Here is a 21,765-nt window from a genome sequence, read left to right on the forward strand (position 1 = left end):
CAGAAATGCTCTATTCAAATATAAGGCCCAAACTATTTCAAACGCAAAGGGAAATTGTGTGTGGAGTATATGTGCTTTGGATAGTCTATGCCACAATTTTATTCTTTCATGTGGAGAATTCAAGATTGCAAGCCATTTAATGTATATTTGGCTTTGTTCATGACTGTTTTGGTCCCAGATGTGTTTATTTCTAAAATTCAGAACAGTTTATCTTTTTTTGGTAAATTTCTAAAATTAGGAATAGTTGATCCTTTTTCTTATTTATATCTAGAAGGCAATAAAGGGTTATAATAAGATTTTCTGAACTAAAACACAGATACTTAAGACGGGCTTAACAAGGAGCTAGAATTCTTGGAATTAAGACAATTTGGAAAAATACAGGTTATTCACTCACTATAATCATGGCTCCTTTGTGATTAAAATGACCACCTTCCCCCATTTCTTAGCCATAGTTTTAAGACACTGAGGCCCGTGATATAGGATACTGATGTTGTTGCTGAACACAGATATTCCCTCTCAAGGCTCTGTGCTCAGGTGAGAAAAAGGGAGCAGCTCTTCCTCACCGGACTTTTTCTTCTTCTCCTCTTTGGTTTGTTCAATAATCTTGATAGAGGAAGGCACTAATATTGACTCGGCAGGAAGCTCTTGACTCTTGTTGAACCAGAGGAACACATGAATATCCACAAGAACCTTCAGCACCTGAAGCAGCTTATTTTTATCCCAGCCAGGCAGGAGGTGCTGCAATAGATCTATTTGAAAGCAGTGACCAATGACTGCAGCACACTTAACCAGCAACTGCTCCTCTGGGCTTAATTGATCCAGCTGGTTTACTGCTATTTCTGGGGGGAAAAAGAGCAATGAATGAGCTTTCTACAAACATAGGATACGTTGTGTTGATAATCTGTTCACTTAAAAAAAAGGGCTTGCTTTTTGTCCTCCCCCTTCCACACTCAGTCTAACCTCTTAAAAGAGTCTTCTCTCCGAGTCCTTATTTGCCCTCATTACCCATTCATTGTTCAGCCAACAACAACAATCAGGTTTTCACCACACCACTGAAACTGTACTCTCCGTGGTCACCAAAACCTTTTGTTGGTAGACCCAAAGCTGTGCTCTGAATCATTCAGCTATGTTAACAATTCTTCCCATTTTCATGACTAGTAAGTACCCACCCAGACCCTTTTTTATTACTGCCCACTAAAAGTGGGGGCCAGGCTTTCTGATCCCAGAACTCACATAAGAGTAAAGATCTTAACTAACTCCAAGCATAATAGCAAATCTCTCCATATTCTGACCCATACATAAGAGCAGTAGGTATTGAACCAGTAAGTCACCAAACCCCAAATCTTGGAGTAATTCGAAACCTTTTCTTTTCCCTAACAACCAATTTGTCACCCACTTATTTTCCTTCTAAATGTTCTTCTATGTTTCCTCCTAAGCAACTGTAGTGTAAGTAGTCATTTCCACCTGGATCACTAGGATACCCTGTTTGGAACATCTCCAATTTCCTCTCACTCTTATCCCAATAATATATTAACTAGCAGTAGAATCATGTATATAAAGTACAGATACAATTATGTCAGGGCCCCTTTTTAATACTTTTATAACTTATGTGGCCTTTTACAATCTAGCCTTGGCATTTCATTTATGCCAAGGCTTTGCTGAATGAGCTATTTGTTTTGGCTTACAAGTTAACAAATCTTTTTAACAAATCCCGTGGACAATACTGACCTTGGGTTAACTTTTCGGCTGTTTCCCAGGATCCTGATTAAATGAGAATGCCAGCTAAGTTATCAGGTAACACTGCTTATGCTAACAATGATCTCTGATTGGAAACTGAATTTGGACTAGGACAACTGTGAATAAGCTATAAATAACTGGTGGTAAGCCACAGTTCTAGGCTTGTGTGTATTAATTCTTGTCATAGGTCATGTCCCTTGCAGATCCTGGAGTCTATGCCTGTGGGGCTGTTATAAGAGATACTAGTTCCTAGTTGGGACATGGGGCTTCTAAGCACCCATCCATCGTGGCCTCATTCCATTACACCTAAGCTATTCCTTGAGGCTCCAGAGAATAGCAGTAGAAACTGCTGTGAGGACTTCTACTAAAGAAAACCACCTGATGCTGTTTTCTGACCTGTATGCTTCTAAGTTAGTAAAGTCAATGCCAAGTAAGGCCTGTTGTAGTTGTAGGAGTGTAAACTATCGAGATGGACCTACAGACACCAGAGTGCTAGCTTATAACATTCACTGAATAGCTATTATGTATGATGACTAATCCCCTTAAGGTAGGGGCTATCATTATCCTCACTGGAGTGATGAGAAGACTGAGGCTTAGACAAGTTTATCTGAGCATTCATAGCCAGTAAGTGGAGGAGTCAGTAGTACGCAGGTTTTTCTGATACCAGAACCTTGGCTCCTAACTAACTAGCAAGGTGTTCTGTATTGCTGTTTCGTATGCATGCCTTATATTCTCAATAAGATCATACTGGACTTGAAGGCAGCCTTATTCACCATAATATTCCCAAAGAGTGCTTAATATGGTACCCTGGCCACCAGACACTTGAACAGAGCATGAAATAAACCCAACTTCCTCATTGCTAAGAAGAACGTCCCTTGTCTGACTATGCCTACTCAGATCTGATGGTTTCTTCATTCTTTATCTCAGCAGTCATTATAAACTTACTTTCCACTTTTGATTAAACTCCTGCTATGTGTATAACACTGTCTCTTCAGTAGCACCATAGATTTTCTTAAATCTTGGCCACATTATCTCCCTTGCTTACTGCCTCTTCCAGCACAGGAAGGAAGGGAAACACAGGACATAATTTTTATTAAATAACGAGGAGACTGTCCTCGGTCATTAGCCCCAGGGAACAACAGGCTCACTCAAGTAAAATACGGTTCAAGTAGCATTACAAGTCTCTCAGGGGCTCTTTGGACAGTGCCTGAACTTATTTCTAGAAGGCAGGTTTCTTTTTTCTGAAGAAAAGGATGCTCACATGACAATGAGAGACCTATATTCAATCAACCACCAAATTACTAAGTGCAATGACATCTGTCATTGACTCACTTGAGGTTTTCAAGTGACCTGCCTTTTAATAATGGTGGGAGAAGCACGGTATCCAAGTTCACATCATCCTTGACTGTGCAGATATAAAGTTCCTGGTCTTCAGAGCCAGCAGGAGGAATGTTGTACATTGTGGATTTCACGGCATTGGCTGCAGGAAAAGAAGACTATAACTGAGACAACACCATGCTCAGTGACTGTAGTTTTAAAAGCACAAAAATACAAGAATTTAGTCAAGAAACTAACAGGATGAAGATAAAAGAGCATTATGTTTAAAGTGGCTTACCCCTCCCATCCTGTTTTCTGATTTTCTCTTACAAACTGACAGCACTTTCCGTACAGTATGGTATCCAGCATTCTCACTCTTCCTGTTTACTTTCTAGTAGCTCTCTCTTCTATTACATCACAGCCCTAGGATGCCTTTCCAGATCTGTACATGCTTCACCCCTTCCTCCTTTCTCACCCTCCTCCTTTCTCCCATCCCCCATCCATCCTTCTCATCAGTAATGTGCAATTCTCTATTGAACTCTCCTGCTTATAAATCCTCTTCTCCTATCCCACCTCCTGGGCTGCTCAAAAAGGAACTATAATATAGTAGATTGATTGACTCCATTAAGCTCTCTGAGGCAGGCCAAGAAGGCTTAATCTTGCTTATAATGTTAGCAGGGAATAGAATAGGCACATGTCTCATAAAGGTCTGGTGATGCCATGTCAAAGAATAAACTCCAGCAGTTGGACCAGGGTAGAACCCTGGAAACTAAGCTCACCTGAGAGGGTCTCCCACTTGTTATTCTCCTCCTCCTTTTGGAGATCATGAAAGACCAATATGTCTTTAGAGAGAAGGTCCTGGCATAAGACCTCACAGTAGAGGGGGTTTCCAAAGCACCTGTGAAGAAGGTAGCTGTGGAGAGGTAAGTAGGGGATTGCTGACTAAAGATGCCCACTTGAAGAGAGCCAAGCACAAGGGTATTTCATACTGAGGAATATTTCTTCTTTTTTTAAGTCAGTTCTTGATGATATACACTAACAGAGGTAAGCAGCAGCACAGAAATGTAAAAAGAAAAATTGATTGTTTTGAAATGTATTTTAGCAGTAACTTTTCTATTTTGTTTCTATCGCTGTTAAAAAGAACTAACATCCCCTTACCAAAGAGCCCCAGAAAGTGGCCTGACCACATATAAATGACACGTTAAGCAAGCCATCCAAGTCCTAGCTGTCTTGTGAAAACCTGGATGGATAGCTCAGGGAGGTAGCCCTTTATTGGTTTACTAGGAGATAGTCTATCTTTAAATCTGGCCTCATTACGGTTATTAATGCCATTCTCTCCCCCAACTCTGGTAAGTGAGACGTGAGCCTTCTCACTTACATTATGGCACTGACTCTGCCCTTAATGAAATGCCCAGCTAGTCCTAGCCACTCACATCTGCAGCTCTTGGGGGATGCTCACCACCCCCAGTTCCCAACATGCCATTCTCAACAGTGAGGTCGCTGCCAACTTCAAAATGGGCACAAGGACAGCTTGAGAGCTCTGCAGGAAGTGCTGGGCACAGTCACACAGGGTGATGGTAGGGGTCAATGTCATCACCATGATGATGGGCACAGAGGAGAGCAATGTTTCCAAAAACTCCCAGGAAGCTGCATCCATATATTGGGCTTCGTCAATGAGGAAAATCAGCGGTGTTTCCCTCACTGCCTGAAAATAATAGCAAAGAAACAATGACAACCTCTGATTAGAATGAAGTCACCTGATTTTCAAATTTCACCATGAATTTCCCAACAGCAGTTTAAATAAAATGTTAATACAGGCTGGGGTTTTCAGAATAAAATGTGTCCTAAGTCCAGGTAATATTTTACTTCACAAATATAAAATATAACCATTGTATCTAATTTCTAAAGCAATGTACTGAGTTTCTTTGGACAAGAAAATACTCTTACTGAAAAACAAAATAAGCATCAAAATATTCTCCAAATCAAATTTGAAGCTTTCAAATATTTAATTTTGGCAAAGGCTTCAAACTGTGTGGGAATGAATTCATAAGACTTTATATCCACAATTTCCAAACCAGGCTGCACATCAGAATTACCTGACTGCTTGTTAAAACTACCAACCACCAGGCCCCACTTTAAAAAAACATACTCATTTTTATCCACATTCCCCACTCCCCTGCTGCAGCAGGTATGGTGTTTACTGTAATACTTTTGTTTGTATTGTGTTCTTATAAAATGTGCGTCATTGTTTTGTCAAGCAAACTGTTTTTATGTAAATGCTACTGTATTACAGATCTCATTATTTCTCTCCTTTTATTCAGGATTATTTTTAAGACCACTCTGTGTTGCAACGTTTTCATCTATTCCCTTACTTCTAAACTTCTGTATTACACTCCCCAGTGTTCATCCATGAGTTCATGCCAATACCTCCCTCGCCTCCACAATCACTGCAGTGAGCAGACTCCCTGGGACACAGATCTAGGAGGGGAAGCGCTAGGTCTAGAGGATGCATGTTATTAAAGTTTGACTAGTTACTTCTAGGCTGATTTCCAGAATGATGGTATCAGTTTCTGCTCATAGATATTTTTGACTCTGTAACCTGGGTTAAGGCTTCTTGAGTGTATCTGTAATTAATAGGAGGTAAAACAGCTATCCACTTGTGTTTAGAAACTACTGTTTTAAAATTAACTAAAATTTCATTAAGAAACAAGGATCAGGGAAGAGCAAAGCATTTTTCTTGTATGCTGCACAACAGGATTGATTCAAGGTTAAAGATAGATACAAACAATGAAGATATCAACAAATAGGCGGGCCTAAGTCAAGGTGTGCTATGGACAGATTAAAGTAAGTACAAACCATCTCCACATAGTAAGAGTTAAGGGTATGTAGCAAAAGTACCCACCTCCTGGAGCACTTGAAAAAAACATGCCTTAACCTTCTTTTGTCTGGTCAGGTCATCCATGTGTGAAACTTTGAAGGATAAGGGAAACTAACCAAGAAAATTATTCATATATTAGCTTTTGCAGTGACAATCTAATAAAAATATACAGGTTCTCCAAAGGGAACAGAAAATGATTCTATCTTGAGTGAGAATGCGTTTCTTCTATTGGACTGGGCATAGGGACACAAATCCCAATCCAACATCAATATTTAGTTCAAAGAGTAAGATGGAAAATCCACTGGCAGTTTTGGAGAGATAGCTCCTCTCCATACCCAGACTCTGGCAAGCCCTTAAAGAGTCATGACTAAGAAGTAAAGGGACAGGTTGGACTTAGTGATGTCACTTTGGACAGCTCCAGTACCCCAGTTATTCCAAGCATACCAGAATGAATGAGCACACGAGACTTGTCAGAAAGAACTGCAACGAGTATCTCCTAACATTGTGCTAGGCCTAGGCACATGAGTTACCATGGACCTGAGAGTCAAAGTTAGGTTATTCCTCCACCACTTTGGCAAGGGTGAGTGAGGGCCTCGGGCAAGGCCTAAGACAGGGCTATGCTACGGAATTGGAGAAATTTTCATTTTCTCTATTTTCCTTTAGATAGAATGCCCTGTAGGTTTGGCAGATGAGGAGAAGTGATGGAGGATGAATAAGAATTATAGACCAGGGAATTCTTAGCCTGCTTACTCTTGGGTACCACATAAATCCTAGACCACTGGAAGCTTCTGAGATTCAGATGCTGGTTCAAGTGACATACTCCATGGTCAGCGTTAAAGGACAAAATATTGCAACCGGCTTGAGAACACATGGATACAATTGCTGGGGATGCTCAACTGGCCAGTATCACCCAGACAGATTTAGCATTCTCACATTTATACTGTGATCTCTTATACTACTTCCTTTAAAATGTATGTGCAAATCACATAAAGTACTATAATTATCATTTCACGGGCAAAAAAATTTAGGCTCAGACTAAGAGATCTGTGCCATGACATATGATTAGTATTGGAGTCAGTCCTAGAATCTATTTTCAAAAAAGAGAAAGTCTGGGTTTTGGTGTCGAAGGGATTTCAAATCTCAATCCTGCCACTGCTAACTAAATGTTCTTAAGCTATACAGATATGGCCTAAGGGCATTAGATTAGAAAACAATTCTGAGTCCAACTATTCATCAAAAATAACATCAGTAATCCAATTCAGAAAGCCACGGCTTTCATTACCTTCACAAAGAAGAGGTCATTAAAAAGACAGTGAAGAGGTTCCTCCACCATCCCACAGAGCTGTTTGTGTAGGCACTCCTGGCGGTAATAGGCTGGACATGTGTCAATCTCAAAGAAGATGGCCATGAGGGTCTGGATGGCATAGAAGCACTGCTTGAAATCTGTTTCCTTCAGCTTCAATGGCAACACCCTGGTGAATGTCACTATGGTCACTGGGAGTCCCTTGACCCACAGAGAGGTTGCTCACTCCACCAGCCCAAGGATGCTGAGTCTAATGACAAAAGAGTCTTACCAACAAGAGAAAGGAGCCTCAAGAGAAGCATTCAACCAGAAAGCAGGAGTCTTTACCTGTGTCCTTCTTTCTGGGCCAGGAAGTTTATTTCAGCCAACAGCTGACTTTTGCCATAGCCTTTTCCACCTTCATACAAAACTGCGTGCCCCTCCTTCTGGTGCAAACACCCCTGCTGTGCCATTCGAAAGGCTTCCAGTTCTTTTTCCCGATCTGTAGAGAGACAGGGAGTACCTAATACTCCTGTGCTTTTTGGTAGACACTCTATTATTTATTTTGCAAAGGTAATTCCCAGAATGGCTTCTCCCCTAGAACCCTGGGTAGAATCCCATTCTTTGATGAGGCTTCACATCTCTTTCCATAAAATCAACTCTGGACTATACAGAAGTGTGCTGGGCTTGGGGGTTCGCTCCGGAATTTAAGTAACAACATTAAGAATAATTAGACATCACATAGACATGGGAGCTACTGTATCTTCTTAGCTTTTTGTAAAAACTTACATTGTAACAATTTAGTCCTCAAAGTTGGTCACTGCTATGTAAAGATAATAACCTAAGAGATACAAATTAAGACAAATATAAAGACAGGGAATACACAGTGTGGGACTTAACAGTCTTGCTGTTCTCTTTCCTGTCTCATGATGAGGAATTTCCCTCTAAAGATGATCCACAACAAGCTGAGCAGACCTCAACAGCCGAACTCTGACTTACAAAGATTCTTACTAAATGTTGGTACTTCTCAGGCACAGTGAGAAGACTCCATCTGAAGTGTAAACATTCAGCAAGGAAAAGAAATGGCAAGACTGCTTCAAAATGAACATAAATTCACTAAGAAGGCTGCTCTCTATTTTTTTAAATACAGGCTTAGAAGCATTTTGGTCTTGCATTTTTTTTTAAATCACATTTAACCGTCAATAGCTGAAAAAAATACGAATTAAGGTAGGAAAGAAAACTCACCTAACAAAGGGTGATTTTTATTTCTCTCTCTGGCCAAATGTCTCTTCCCAAACATTCTGGGGAAAAAGGACAAAGGGAAATGTGTCTATTAAAAATAGATTGGGATAGACAGAATATATATCTCTAAGTAGATAGAGAACAATTTGTGCTCATCAGCAAGTACCTTCAGATAACTAAAAAGGCCCAGAATTCTATATAAAAGAGTTTTAAAAAATTAAGCATCTTTGGGAGGAGGTAGGGGGGAGTTATTGATTGTTCCAGGCTCAGAGAAGTAAATAAATTGTGAAGTACCCAAAGGAAAAGAAGAACATCCAGATTAGTGACCTACTGAATTCTCTTCCTGTTGGATAGCACTATAAAAGTTCACTGAGGAACTAGCTAAGAGCTAAACAAAAAAGCTAAAGATCTCAGACACCAAACCCTCCTCTTATGTCTCTTATTCCAGCAAGCCAGGACTAGAAGCATCCTCCTTTCTAGTTTCATACAAACACTGGTTATTCCTATACCCTGACTGTGTAAGAGAGGAGAACAAACTATCACATAATGACACTCACATACATCTTCTATGGCCAAGGTATTCATACAGCTTCCCCGGGTTGGAGATGTTTTTCATCATTTTCTCTGGGAGCTTCTTGAAGTTGTAAGCAGGTAGCATGGATCTTAGATATGTTACCTCATCACAGGACACCAAACCTGGATAAGCAGTTATCATTCTGGCCACAAGGCTCACCTTTGGGCCAATAACTGTGTCAGGGAGACAGTAAAGGATAGAGAATTTTTGGACCACCTCCTCTACAATCATCCCCTAAGTCACAGAGGTAACAGGCCAATGTCCTATTCTACCTGTATATTCGTGTCTTGCTACTGCCCCAATCACACCGCAGAATACTGGTCCATTGGTGATACTGATGGAAACAAGCCTGGGGATCGGAAAAACGACAGTGGGTAAGTACAGTTAGAAGCCTCCAAGTCAGGCACTCGATCTGTCACTCCTCAGATCAAGATGTCTAGTTTTAGAGCTCAGAATAGAAAAGGTCAGAGACTGCTGTCCATCTACATCATATGATGCATACAAAGTACAAAGAAACAAAATAGTCCCCGTACTCAAGGAGTTTTAGTCGGGGAGCTATTATCAGTAGAAAAACTAAATAAAAGTACCTTAGATCTGTTAGATCGTTTATATATGTTTTATATGTTTTTTGAAGTACTTTCAAATTGATTACCTCATCTGATCCTTTGAGGGGTAATTAACAACAAATACGTGAGGTATGCAGGGCAAATACTTTAACCCCATTTGACAAACAAAAACAAAAGCAAAACCCACAACTGAAGGAGCTAATTAACTTTCTTAGAGTTACATAGCAGGAGTCAATACTAGAGTCAGAATGAGAACTCAGGCCTCCTGACTCCTAGACCAATGTTATTTCCTCTATACAATGGTGCCTCAAATAAAACTCCAAAATTAAAAGTAGATCAAAAGGTATCAGTACAGGGTTAATGGATCAAATAATGCTAGAATGTCAGAGTAAAGGAATAATCAGAAGGTCAGGCTGTTGATGGAAGCCTTCCAGAAGCAAACTAGTCTTTGGAATGTATTTTAAAAATGAGTAATATTTTCTCATTCATTCATTCATGCATGCATGCATAGGTTCGTTCATTTAACAAGCACTGACAAGTATGTATAGTACCAAGAACTGGCCTAGGTGTTTAAAATACCTTGCTCTGGAAAAGTTTAGTGTTGGGCAGAGGGAGGGTGGTAGAAATTGAGGGAGGTAAAGAGACAAATTTATAAGTTAGCAAGACAAATACTACATATTAGAGCTCAGTACAGCAAATTAACAGCAAACAGAATGGATGCATTAACTCACACTAGAAAGTTAGAAAAAGCACTCAGAAAGGAGAGGACATGACTGGACGTTTAAACTGAAGTACTGCCAAAGTGGGGCAACAGCATTGCATCCAATGGGGAAAGGCAGAGACTCTGAAAAGCTTGCCGTGTTTGTGCAAAACGAAGCAGTTCAAGATGGCTACAGCACAGACAGTGTGTTGGGAGTAGGGAAAAGTGAAGGGAAAGTGGTCCTCCCTATGCCAGGGATGGGGAAGCACTAGACATATGAATTATTTAAAAGGGGGACATACACTGTTTCAGGTGAAGCAAAGGCTCAAAGGTGGCAAATTCATACAGCAGCAAGGGAATAATCAGATTTTCTTGATGTGAAAATGTCATGTGACAGATAAGATAGGCAGATGGACAAAGGAGGGTACAATGAGGCATAAATTAGTTTCAAGTTCAATCCACATATAAGCCATTTTCGCAGAGGCGTGAAAAGTGGCAACAATGCTAACATTATTGTCTCCTATTCCATCAAAACTCTCCTGCCTTGCTCTAAGGCAGGATTGAAGGCAGGATTGAAGACTCTTACCTGGGCCCATTGCTCAGGGTGGATAAGAGACACCCAAGACAAGAACCAGGCAGCTGACTCTGCTGCCACAGCAAGAATAAGACTAAACATCTGATGTTTCACCATGCTTCCTTGGTCTGCAATGCCCTTTCTTGCTTTCTCCAACTGTTGAACTCCTTCCCTTCTCAAAAGTTGCCTGTATAGTCAAGATTTCTCTGAGACCTCTAGGGAAAACTCTTTCTTCCCAGAGCACTTTGCTGCAGCTCCTATAGCATTTTATTCCTGCACTTACATTTCAGGTTATTAAAGTTAGTTGTTTACTTAGTGAAGGGGGTAGTGTCTTATTTTTCTCTACCTCCATCACAACTAGCACAGTGCCTGGCTCAAGAGTAGTGTTCAATGAATGCTTGTTGAATGAATGAGTTTATGAATGAGGTAAACTCAGCTAATTAACAAGGCTGTGGGAACAAAGCAAGTAATACTTTTCTCACTTGGTCATTTCTTGTATCTTTCTACTGCACTTTAGAATCCCCCCTTGTTCTTCCTGGCAGTCCATATTCCTTCTTCCTTTTTAAAAAGAGATTCTTCACTGATGAAAAATACACTCTTTATTCAACATATATAGAGATGAATAAAGAGGTGCTGAAAAACTATAATGATGAGATTCTGAGACTCACTCCCTGAATCTCAAAAATACCCTGGAGAAATAGTCACAAGCCAGAAAACAGAAAAGCCTGATCAATCACAGGACTCAGAGAATCCTCTTTCTTCTGTAAACGAACTGAAAACTGAAGGTGTTTCCTCGGTTAGAAAGGGGAATTTAGAAGATGACCCGAGGTGAACAGGGTCATTGAAAAAGGAGACATGGAATGTGGTTCTGGGTCTGGGTGAGGCTGATGTGATGCAGAGAGGCATGAGCAATAGTATTCGCTACTGACGACATCACACAGGCAACCCTGAGGCTACATCTCTACACTTGAATTTCAGGAGAAGGCGGCAAGCTTTAGCATCTTGTTAGTGCAGCATTTCCCAAAATACGCTCCTCAGAACATTCATTCTTCTGGATGTTTATAGGTCTTTCTGGAGAAAAGTGGCCATCAGGTAAATTTGGGAAATGTTGATTAAAACAAAATATAACAAATTTCTTTAAGTCTACCCAGAACCTTTGACGTTAATTTATATTGTGAACCTTTAAGAAGGAAATATACTTTGCGTATCTTCCCAAACATATTTGGCCATGAAAATCTTCTTTTCATGATTTACTAAGGAACTAATGTTACTAAATTAGTAATTATCTTCAAGGAAAAAAACACTGACCTAGGAACCAGCTTTCAGGCTCTGGTATTGTCAAGCTATGTGGCTTACCAACATAACCTCTGGATCTTAGTTTCTGGATTCTTAGTTAAGAAGAGATCATCATCACATGAAATGAACTCTCAGATTCTATCTAGCTCTTAAAATCTACTATATTCTAAAATAAATAAGACTGAAAGCATAAACTAGGCCTAAGAAATGACTATCTCATTCAGGAGTAAGGGCCAAGGGCAGGACTCTTAAAGGCCACAAGCCAATGTAAAATTCAAGAGCACACAAGGACCAGCACTAGAAGCGATGGCCCAGCACACCCATACTATAGAGATAAGTGGGAAGAGGGCCGTAGGAGTATCTGCAGATCCCATCAAGTTTAAAAGAAGTGCCAACACATATCTACCTTGGGCTAAGAGTTTGACTATCTGTGAAGCAACCTATGTATCTTTCTTATTTGTAAAATAAAAAGTTGGGTCAGATAATTTCTAAGTTACTGCTCAGTACTAATATTCTATAAGAATATCATAGATATTATAATGCCTCTACAATGGTATCACATTAGTAATATATACTATGCCTTTTGGAGAGTATTTGCCTTTTATAAGAGGCAGCTGTGAGGTAATGAAAATGACACAAGATTTGAGGACAGAAGGTCTGGGTTTCATTACATGCTCTGCTATATGCTAGAAACTCCTCTTCTGTGGCCTTAGTTTCCTCATGTGTGAAAGAGGGATAAAAAACATTCACACTGGTAGCATATACTAAAGTATCCTACAAATGTTGGAGCACTATACAATTTTTATGCATTTTTGACTCGATGTTAATATTAAAAATAACTTTTCAAATCTATGTATATACCTTCCTCAGAGCTTTCTATTGAAAAAAAAAGTCATCTGAAAAATTCTAATCCACATTGTTATAGTGTGACTAGTGGAAAAATGGAATTTTCTTTACCTTCACTGGGACAAGGCTTTTGTAGAAGGTGGGAGGGGGGTGGATATGGAGGTGGGAGATCAGCTCAGTGAGAATTCCAGAAAATTCAGTGGGACTAATAAGATTGAAAGCCAAGAAGGAGAGCATTAACCAGTAGTGGTCCCTTCCTATCTTGGTAATTGCCCCACAACTTCTCTTCCCACATCCCTCCTCCCTGTAGATAGGCAGCCTTTGTTCTACATTCCCACCACATACAGATATATTATTTGTATTACACTAATTTGTACATTTGCTTCTTCCTTTGCAGTGTTCTTGAACCTTGCTAGGTATATTCAGTTCCTCCCCCTTTTCCACCCACCCCATTAGATGGCAACTTATCTTCATTTTCCCTGAGTATCTAGTACATAATTCTGTACCTAATGATTTCTTAAGAGATCTTATTTTCTGACTTCCCTTAGCATGCTCCCTCCCTTTTAGGCAGATTCTGGACACTCTCAACTCCTGCTACTTGGTACTCCCTTCTACCCTGGCTGAAGAGCCCCCTGGGGCCCTGCACCACCTTCCTCCTCACTTGGTCTCAGCAAGCTTCTCCCAGCAGAAGCTGAAGATGCTGAAGGAGCTCTCCAGGGCATGTGCGCACTCATCTGGCTTCTTATCTCCAGGAAGGCCAAAAACACAGAGGAACATGCAGCCCTGGGACAGACGACGAAGAAGGAAAAGAAAAGTTTACCTGGGGAAAGACTACGGCTTGCCACAACTGCACCAACTCCCCGGAATGAAGCCAGAGCCTTTCCCCACTGGTATCTGCTAGGAATGGTGAATTCTACAGGATTCATGAAATGGACACTCAGGGCCACATCAACATGGAGATTAAAAAAAGAAGAAATAAAATCTTGATTTAACTAACTATTCAAAGGACTGAAACTTAAAACACAAGAAAAACTGATGCCCAGAACTTTTCAAAAATTCCATTTCTACTGTATGCCTTGAGCTAAGTCTACCTGCCCATGTTTTATTCACCTATAATGTCCTACATTATGATACTGCTCTTTTCAAGCTCCTTGATTATCAGAAATATCTGATTACATTTACTTTACTAATAGAGGCAGAAAAATATTCTTTTGCTCTGACAAAGATTTTTCAACTAGAGTTGAATGAAAAAGGATATGGAAAGTAATTCTCAGGTACCCTGAAAATGAAATTAACTAGAACTTCCCATTCCTAAACTATTATTAGTTGAACTTTCAATGTCATATAGCTTGTCACAAAAGAAAAAGCAGGGAATCTGACTTACATGTGTGTTATGTGAGATACAAGACTATTATTCCTCCCTCACTTCTAATGCTGATGGGTCAAGTTTCCTTGTACTTACTTTCTCAAACATAAAGATCCGGCTCAGCTGGCCACCCCCTTTCTCTATGACTGTGGAGATGTACAGGGCAGCCTCCTGGATAAGATGACATAAATGCAACACCCATGCTGACTTGTGGAACTCTAGGCTGACCAAAACCATAGTCACGGTACGGAATTCGGATACATACTCCGTAGGCTGCCCTTCATCAATCTGCAAAGACAAAGTGAGTTATCGGGCCTGTATCTTCAACTCTCAGTACCATGTTTAGGCATTTAAATCCTATATTCCACGGTGAGTATGAGAAAAAAAACTTACAGACAAAAAACTTAAAATTCAGGTTTGAGAGGTATAGAAGATGTACCAACCAGTGCACTTGGAATTAAAACTGACTTTAAACCTAATTTACTGATGAAATCTGCCAGGATTTTATGTTTTCTTTACATGAGTTAGTTTGATATGTCCATTCCATTAGTCATTGTATCACTTACTACGGGATTCACATAAATTCTATATACACAGTCAATCAATGCATATTTACCAAGCATATACTCTCTACCCTGTTAATAATGTACTAGCTTCTAGAGGGACAAACTGAAAAACAAATATGGCTTCCACTTTCCAGAACTGAGAAATCTGAAGTGGTAGGACATGTTTTCATAGTAACTGGTACAGACAGGGAAATCTGCTGGCATTACCATGGAGAGCAGGAGATGCACTGGATCAACATGAGAAGGTCATCACATATAAATATACACTTGTTGACATAAACACACACACACAGTCTACACGATGACTCAAGAACTAGAAAATAACCTTTTTCAAAAGGTTTTTCATTATGTGCTTCCGCAGGGTTTGTTCAAGTGCAGAGTCTGGATCCAAATCCAGGGCAGTCCTTAAAGTATCTGAGAAAAGGAAAACAAAATGTCTCCAACCACACGGAAAATTTAACTTTAAACATTTTGGGCTTGGGTAAAAAGGACCAAGTAACTTACCAGCACTTGTCTGGTAATGTGGCAGGTAATCGAGGCACTTGTCAAAATGCTCATCAAAATCAAATGGGTCAATGATCCGCATATCTCTTAACTACAGAAAGGAAACTGCTCAATTATGTGCCCAACCACCAAATGGATCACTGATGCCATTTCCCTTTTTTATCATTTATCTTTCCAACCTTATTGTTCTGCTCTATCTTCCTGGGAGCATATCCCCCACCTCCCTCCAAAACAGAGTTCCAATGGTCATTGGTTTGGTCAAGCCATATTTGACCACCACCAGAGCACTTCCCTGTGCAGTAGAAGGGCCTTTTCAGGATGTGCAATGGATGGGACCAGCCTCCTACCTTCACAGCTTCATCCTCCCTCATGATTTCCACTTCAAACATGTACTGCTCACAGAGCTTCCAGCAGTTCCAGGACAGGACAATCTCATTTGCCTGAGCCAAACGCTGAGCTAACTGGACATCATCTACATCCTGCCCAACCACCAAGAGGTACTGTCGTTGCTCATCTCCAACAATAACCTGGGAGATCTGACCTGCAGACAGACCTATCCAGAAAAAAAGAGACAAGTGGTGAACAGCCAAACTTAATTGGAAAATCATGAAAAGGATGGGTCTGGAATCCTCACATTGCTCTATGCATCAAGCCAATCTTGTTATTGCAGAAATATTGGGTGAGCTTACCTTCAAAAATATTACCTTGCCCCAGATTTCCTTCTGTCTTAAGCACACTTAGAGATATTCAAACAAGTCCGGGTTGGATGGGGGAAGAAGCAAGAGATCCTAGGTCTCTCAGAGTCTTCTCTTTAAATTGCTTTTGTAATAATCAGTTAGGTCCTGATGGCAGAGACCATATGGTTATGCTCAGAAACTGCTGCCATGGTGACCATACCATCCCTCCTCAATGTGTAATCAGGACTAAGTGAGAAGACAATCAGTATTTTACCAGACTTGGGCTTTGCCATACACTTTTATTCTACCTTCTGTTTTTCTTACCCTAAGGCATTTCTTACTTGCTAATATAGCTGAAAAACTGGTTTGCTTGCCAGGGAAAAAAGGACTATATCCAAGTTAAGTCTGCTCTTAGCTAAGTTATCCAATCTTTTTACTTTCCTTCTTTTCAAAATTTTATTTAAATTCTATAGTTAACATACAGTGAAATATTACCCAGTCTAGGCTAAAATCAAAGGGAAAATAGTTTTAAAATAATAGCAGAGACATATACTTTTGGCCAACATGGCTTAACAGGTCATGAATTTAGCATAATGTCTGGAACAACTAAGAAACTAGAAAAAACACACAAAGCAACACTTTTCAAGATAATGAAGGACAATGATGCCTGAGAGATGGGGAATAAACAAGGTGAGCTTGTTTACCTTACTGCAGCTTACTGCATGGAAGAGTTTCCAGGACATCTCAGGGTGGGGAATCCCAGGTATAACCCAGAAGACTCAAGTTAGGGAAACAGAGCTAAGAGTCTGAGGGCCAAGGTGGCTAGAGTTCACAGGGCATTGTGAGTACTGGAGAGAAGTGTACAGAGAGAGAATTCCAGAGACCTTTACCAGGTCCCCCACAAGTCTTGAGCTGAGTACTAATGAGTGCATCAATGTGAGGAAACTACCTGAAACCAGGGAAAGAACCACCTGAAAAGATTAGAAGGAACAATCCCCAGTATCACACAGGGCTTGCCTAGTCTCACTGGCCATATTGTCAAACTTAGTAATTCACAGGAGATTAGGTGTAGTACTCAGAGGGGTTTGCCTCAGCAATGGGGCAAAACCAGCCCTAGACTAAACACTGCTCTGGTCCCATTCAACAAAGTTTAAAAACAAAAGAAAAAAAAAAATCAAGCTAACCACATCCCAGAATAATGCTCAAGAATATTTATAGAAGTATAAAAAAAAAACCCCAGCACCCAACAAGGTTAAATTCGCAATGTCTGGCACCCACCCAAAATAACCAGGCATGCAAAGAAAAGGAAAATATGATCCACAATGAGGAGAAAAATCAATCAATCAAGCCCAACCCAGAATAACACAGATGAAAGAATTAGTAAATAAGAAAAGTAAAAGTTATAACTATATTCCATATATTCAGGAATCTAGAAAAAAGACTAAACAAGTCTACTAGAGACACTGCAAAAAAAAAAAAAAAAAGTCTATACACTTGAAAATACAGCAATAGAAACTATCCAAAATGAAACACAGGGAGAAAAACGAGAGAAACAATGAATACAAAATCAGTGAGTTGTAGGACAATTTCAAGCAATCTAATATGTGTGTAACTGGACAGAGGAGGAAGAAGAGAGAACAAATTATTTGGAGAAATAATTGTAGAATATTTTCTAAATTTGATAAAAACCAAAACTGTATACATCCAAAAATCTCAATGAGCCACAAGCACAAGAAAAATGAAGAAAACTATACCAAGGGACATCATAACCATATTACTTAAAACCAACTGTAAAGAAAAAAAAAATCGTAAGAGAAACCAGAGGGGAGAAAAAGACATTATATACAAAGAAACAAAGATAAAGATGAAAGCATATTTCTTATTGGAAATGCTGCAAGCTAGAAGATAGTAGAACAACAATTTTAACATAATAGAAAAAAATACCCAGCAACCTAGAATTCCATACCCACTTTCAAAAACCGAGGTGAAATAAAGATTTTTTTTTTTTTAGACATACAAGAGCTGACCCATCTCTTGCAAACCCATACTATGAGAAATGTTAAAAGTGTTCTTCAAACAGACAATAAGTGTTAACAAAGACATGGACAAATTGGGACTCTCATACATTGCTGGTGAGAAAGTAAAACGGTGCAATCACTTTGGAAAAAAGATTAGCAATTTCTTAAAAACTTAGACCTATATCTACCATATGACCTAGCCCTTTCACTTCTACATAGTATATTTACCCAAGAGAAATAAATGCATATGTCTACTCAAAGACTTGTACACAAATGTTCATAGTAGCTTTATTTGTAATTGCCAAAAACTGAAAACCCAATTGTCCATCAAAAAGTGAATGGAGAGATTTCAGGAAGATGGCGGCTTAGGAGGACACTGGGCTCACCATGCATCCTGCTGATCACTTAGATTCCACCTACACCTGCCTGACTAACCCAGAAAACCACCAGAAGACTAGCAGAACGGAGTCTCCGGAGCCAAGCGCAGACGAGAGGCCCATGGAAGAGGGTAGGAAGGGCGGTGAGACGGTGCGCGCTGCACGGACTGGCGGGAGGGAGCCGGGGCGGCCCCCCAGCCAAGCAGAGTCCCCGAGTCTGGCTGGCAAAAGCGGAGGGGCCGGACGGAGTGTGTTCCGACAGCAAGCGCGACTTAGCATCTGGGAGGTCATAAGTGAACAGCTCTGCTCGGAAAGCAGGAAGGCTGGAGGACAAAGGGAGGGAGAGTTGCTGAGCCCCAGGAGGACAGAGCTCAGTTTGGCGGGGAACAAAGGCACTTGCCAGCGCCATCTCCCTCGCCCATCCCCCAGCCAAAATCCCAAAGGGAACCAGTCCCTGCCAGGGAACTTGCTCGCTCCACGCAAACACCCAACGCTGTGCTGCGGAGCCAACCCTCCGGCAGCCGGTCTGACTCCCTCCCGCTGCCACAGGGCCCCTCCTGAAGTGGATCACCTAAGGAGAAACGGGCTAAGCCTGCCCCTCCTGCCCCCGTGCACCTTGCCTACCCACCCCAGCTAATACGCCAGATCCCCAGCACCACAAGCCCGGCAGTGTGCAAGTAGCCCAGACGGGCCACGCCACCCCACAGTGAATCCCGCCCCTAGGAGAGGGGAAGAGAAGGCACACACCAGTCTGACTGTGGCCCCAGCGGTGGGCTGGGGGCAGACATCAGGACTGACTGCGGCCCTGCCCACCAACTCCAGTTATACACCACAGCACAGGGGAAGTGCCCTGCAGGTCCGCACCACTCCAGGGACTATCCAAAATGACCAAACGGAAGAATTCCCCTCAAAAGAAACTACAGGAAATAACAACAGCCAATGAGCTGATCAAAAAGGATTTAAATAATATAACAGAAAGTGAATTTAGAATAATAGTCATAAAATTAATTGCTGGGCTTCAAAACAGTATAGAGGACAGCAGAGAATCTCTTGCTACAGAGATCAAGGGACTCAGGAACAGTCACGAGGAGCTGAAAAGCGCTTTAAACAAAATGCAAAATAAAATGGAAACGACGACGGCTCGGACTGAAGAGGCAGAGGAGAGAATAGGTGAACTAGAAGATAAAGTTATGGAAAAAGAGGAAGCTGAGAAAAAAAGATAAAAAAATCCAGGAGTATGAGGGGAAAATTAGAGAACTAAGTGATACACTAAAAAGAAATAATATACGCATAATTGGTATCCCAGAGGAAGAGAGAGGGAAAGGTGCTGAAGGTGTACTTGAAGAAATAATAGCTGAGAACTTCCCTGAACTGGGGAAGGAAAAAGGCATTGAAATCCAAGAGGCACAGAGAACTCCCTTCAGACGTAACTTGAATCGATCTTCTGCAGGACATATCATAGTGCAACTGGCAAAATACAAGGATAAAGAGAAAATTCTGAAAGCAACAAGGGATAAACGTGCCCTAACTTATAAAGGGAGACCTATAAGACCCGTGACTGATCTCTCTTTTGAAACTTGGCAGGCCAGAAAGGATTGGCACGAGATCTTCAATGTATTGAACAGAAAAAATATGCAGCCGAGAATCCTTTATCCAGCAAGTCTGTCATTTAGAATAGAAGGAGAGATAAAGGTCTTCCCAAACAAACAAAAACTGAAGGAATTTGTCACCACTAAACCAGCCCTACAAGAGATCCTAAGGGGGATCCTGTGAGACAAAGTACCAGAGACATCGCTACAAGCATAAAACATACAGACCTCACAATGACTCTAAACCCGTATCTTTCTATAATAACACTGAATGTAAATGGATTAAATGCGCCAACCAAAAGACATAGGGTATCAGAATGGATAAAAAAACAAGACCCATCTATTTGCTGTCTACAAGAGACTCATTTTAGATCTGAGGACACCTTTAGATTGAGAGTGAGGGGATGGAGAACTATTTATCATGCTACTGGAAGCCAAAAGAAAGCTGGAGTAGCCATACTTATATCAGACAAACTAGACTTTAAATTAAAGGCTGTAACAAGAGGGGCGCCCGGGTGGCTTGGTCGGTTAAGCGTCCGACTTCGGCTCAGGTCATGATCTCACCGTCCGTGAGTTCGAGCCTTGCGTCGGGCTCTGTGCTGACAGCTCAGAGCCTGGAGCCTGTTTCAGATTCTGTGTCTCCCTCTCTCTCTGCCCCTCCCCTGTTCATGCTCTGTCTCTCTCTGTCTCAAAAAAAATAAAATAAAATAAAATAAAATAAAATAAAAAATAAAAAAAAAAGGCTGTAACAAGAGATGAAGAAGGACATTATATAATAATTACAGGGTCTATCCATCAGGAAGAGCTAACAATTACAAATGTCTATGCGCCGAATACCGGAGCCCCCAAATATATAAAACAATTACTCACAAACATAAGCAACCTTATTGATAAGAATGTGGTAATTGCAGGGGACTTTAACACTCCACTTACAGAAATGGATAGATCATCTAGACACACGGTCAATAAAGAAACAAGGGCCCTGAATGATACATTGGATCAGATGGACTTGACAGATATATTTAGAACTCTGCATCCCAAAGCAACAGAATATACTTTCTTCTCGAGTGCACATGGAACATTCTCCAAGATAGGTCATATACTGGGTCACAAAACAGCCCTTCATAAGTATACAAGAATTGAAATTATACCATGCATACTTTCAGACCACAAGGCTATGAAGCTTGAAATCAACCACAGGGAAAAGTCTGGAAAACCTCCCAAAGCATGGAGGTTAAAGAACACCCTACTAAAGAATGAGTGGGTCAACCAGGCAATTAGAGAAGAAATTAAAAAATATATGGAAACAAATGAAAATGAAAATGAAAATACAACAATCCAAACGCTTTGGGACGCAGCGAAGGCAGTCCTGAGAGGAAAATACATTGCAATCCAGGCCTATCTCAAGAAACAAGAAAAATCCCAAATACAAAATCTAACAGCACACCTAAAGGAAATAGAAGCAGAACAGCAAAGGCAGCCTAAACCCAGCAGAAGAAGAGAAATAATAAAGATCAGAGCAGAAATAAACAATATAGAATCTAAAAAAACTGTAGAGCAGATCAACGAAACCAAGAGTTGGTTTTTTGAAAAAATAAACAAAATTGACAAACCTCTAGCCAGGCTTCTCAAAAAGAAAAGGGAGATGACCCAAAT

The 21,765-nt window shown here is 40.6% G+C and overlaps 1 protein-coding gene across 1 annotated transcript in view; it reads right to left on the reverse strand.

The window, feature by feature from the left end:
* Window positions 1-21,765, reverse strand: part of LOC125938268 (adenylate cyclase type 10-like) — a 56,901-nt gene that overhangs the window by 18,049 nt on the left and 17,087 nt on the right. The window contains 15 exon segments of the mRNA XM_049653328.1: window positions 564-839; window positions 3,092-3,217; window positions 3,834-3,967; window positions 4,488-4,759; window positions 5,957-6,043; window positions 7,215-7,485; window positions 7,563-7,716; window positions 8,460-8,515; window positions 9,014-9,203; window positions 9,303-9,379; window positions 13,674-13,795; window positions 14,475-14,666; window positions 15,270-15,358; window positions 15,449-15,539; window positions 15,796-16,001. Of these exon segments, the coding sequence (XP_049509285.1) occupies window positions 564-839; window positions 3,092-3,217; window positions 3,834-3,967; window positions 4,488-4,759; window positions 5,957-6,043; window positions 7,215-7,485; window positions 7,563-7,716; window positions 8,460-8,515; window positions 9,014-9,203; window positions 9,303-9,379; window positions 13,674-13,795; window positions 14,475-14,666; window positions 15,270-15,358; window positions 15,449-15,539; window positions 15,796-16,001 (2,343 nt within the window).

Source organism: Panthera uncia, assembly GCF_023721935.1.
Source record: "Panthera uncia isolate 11264 chromosome B2 unlocalized genomic scaffold, Puncia_PCG_1.0 HiC_scaffold_24, whole genome shotgun sequence".
Classification (NCBI taxonomy): domain Eukaryota; kingdom Metazoa; phylum Chordata; class Mammalia; order Carnivora; family Felidae; genus Panthera; species Panthera uncia.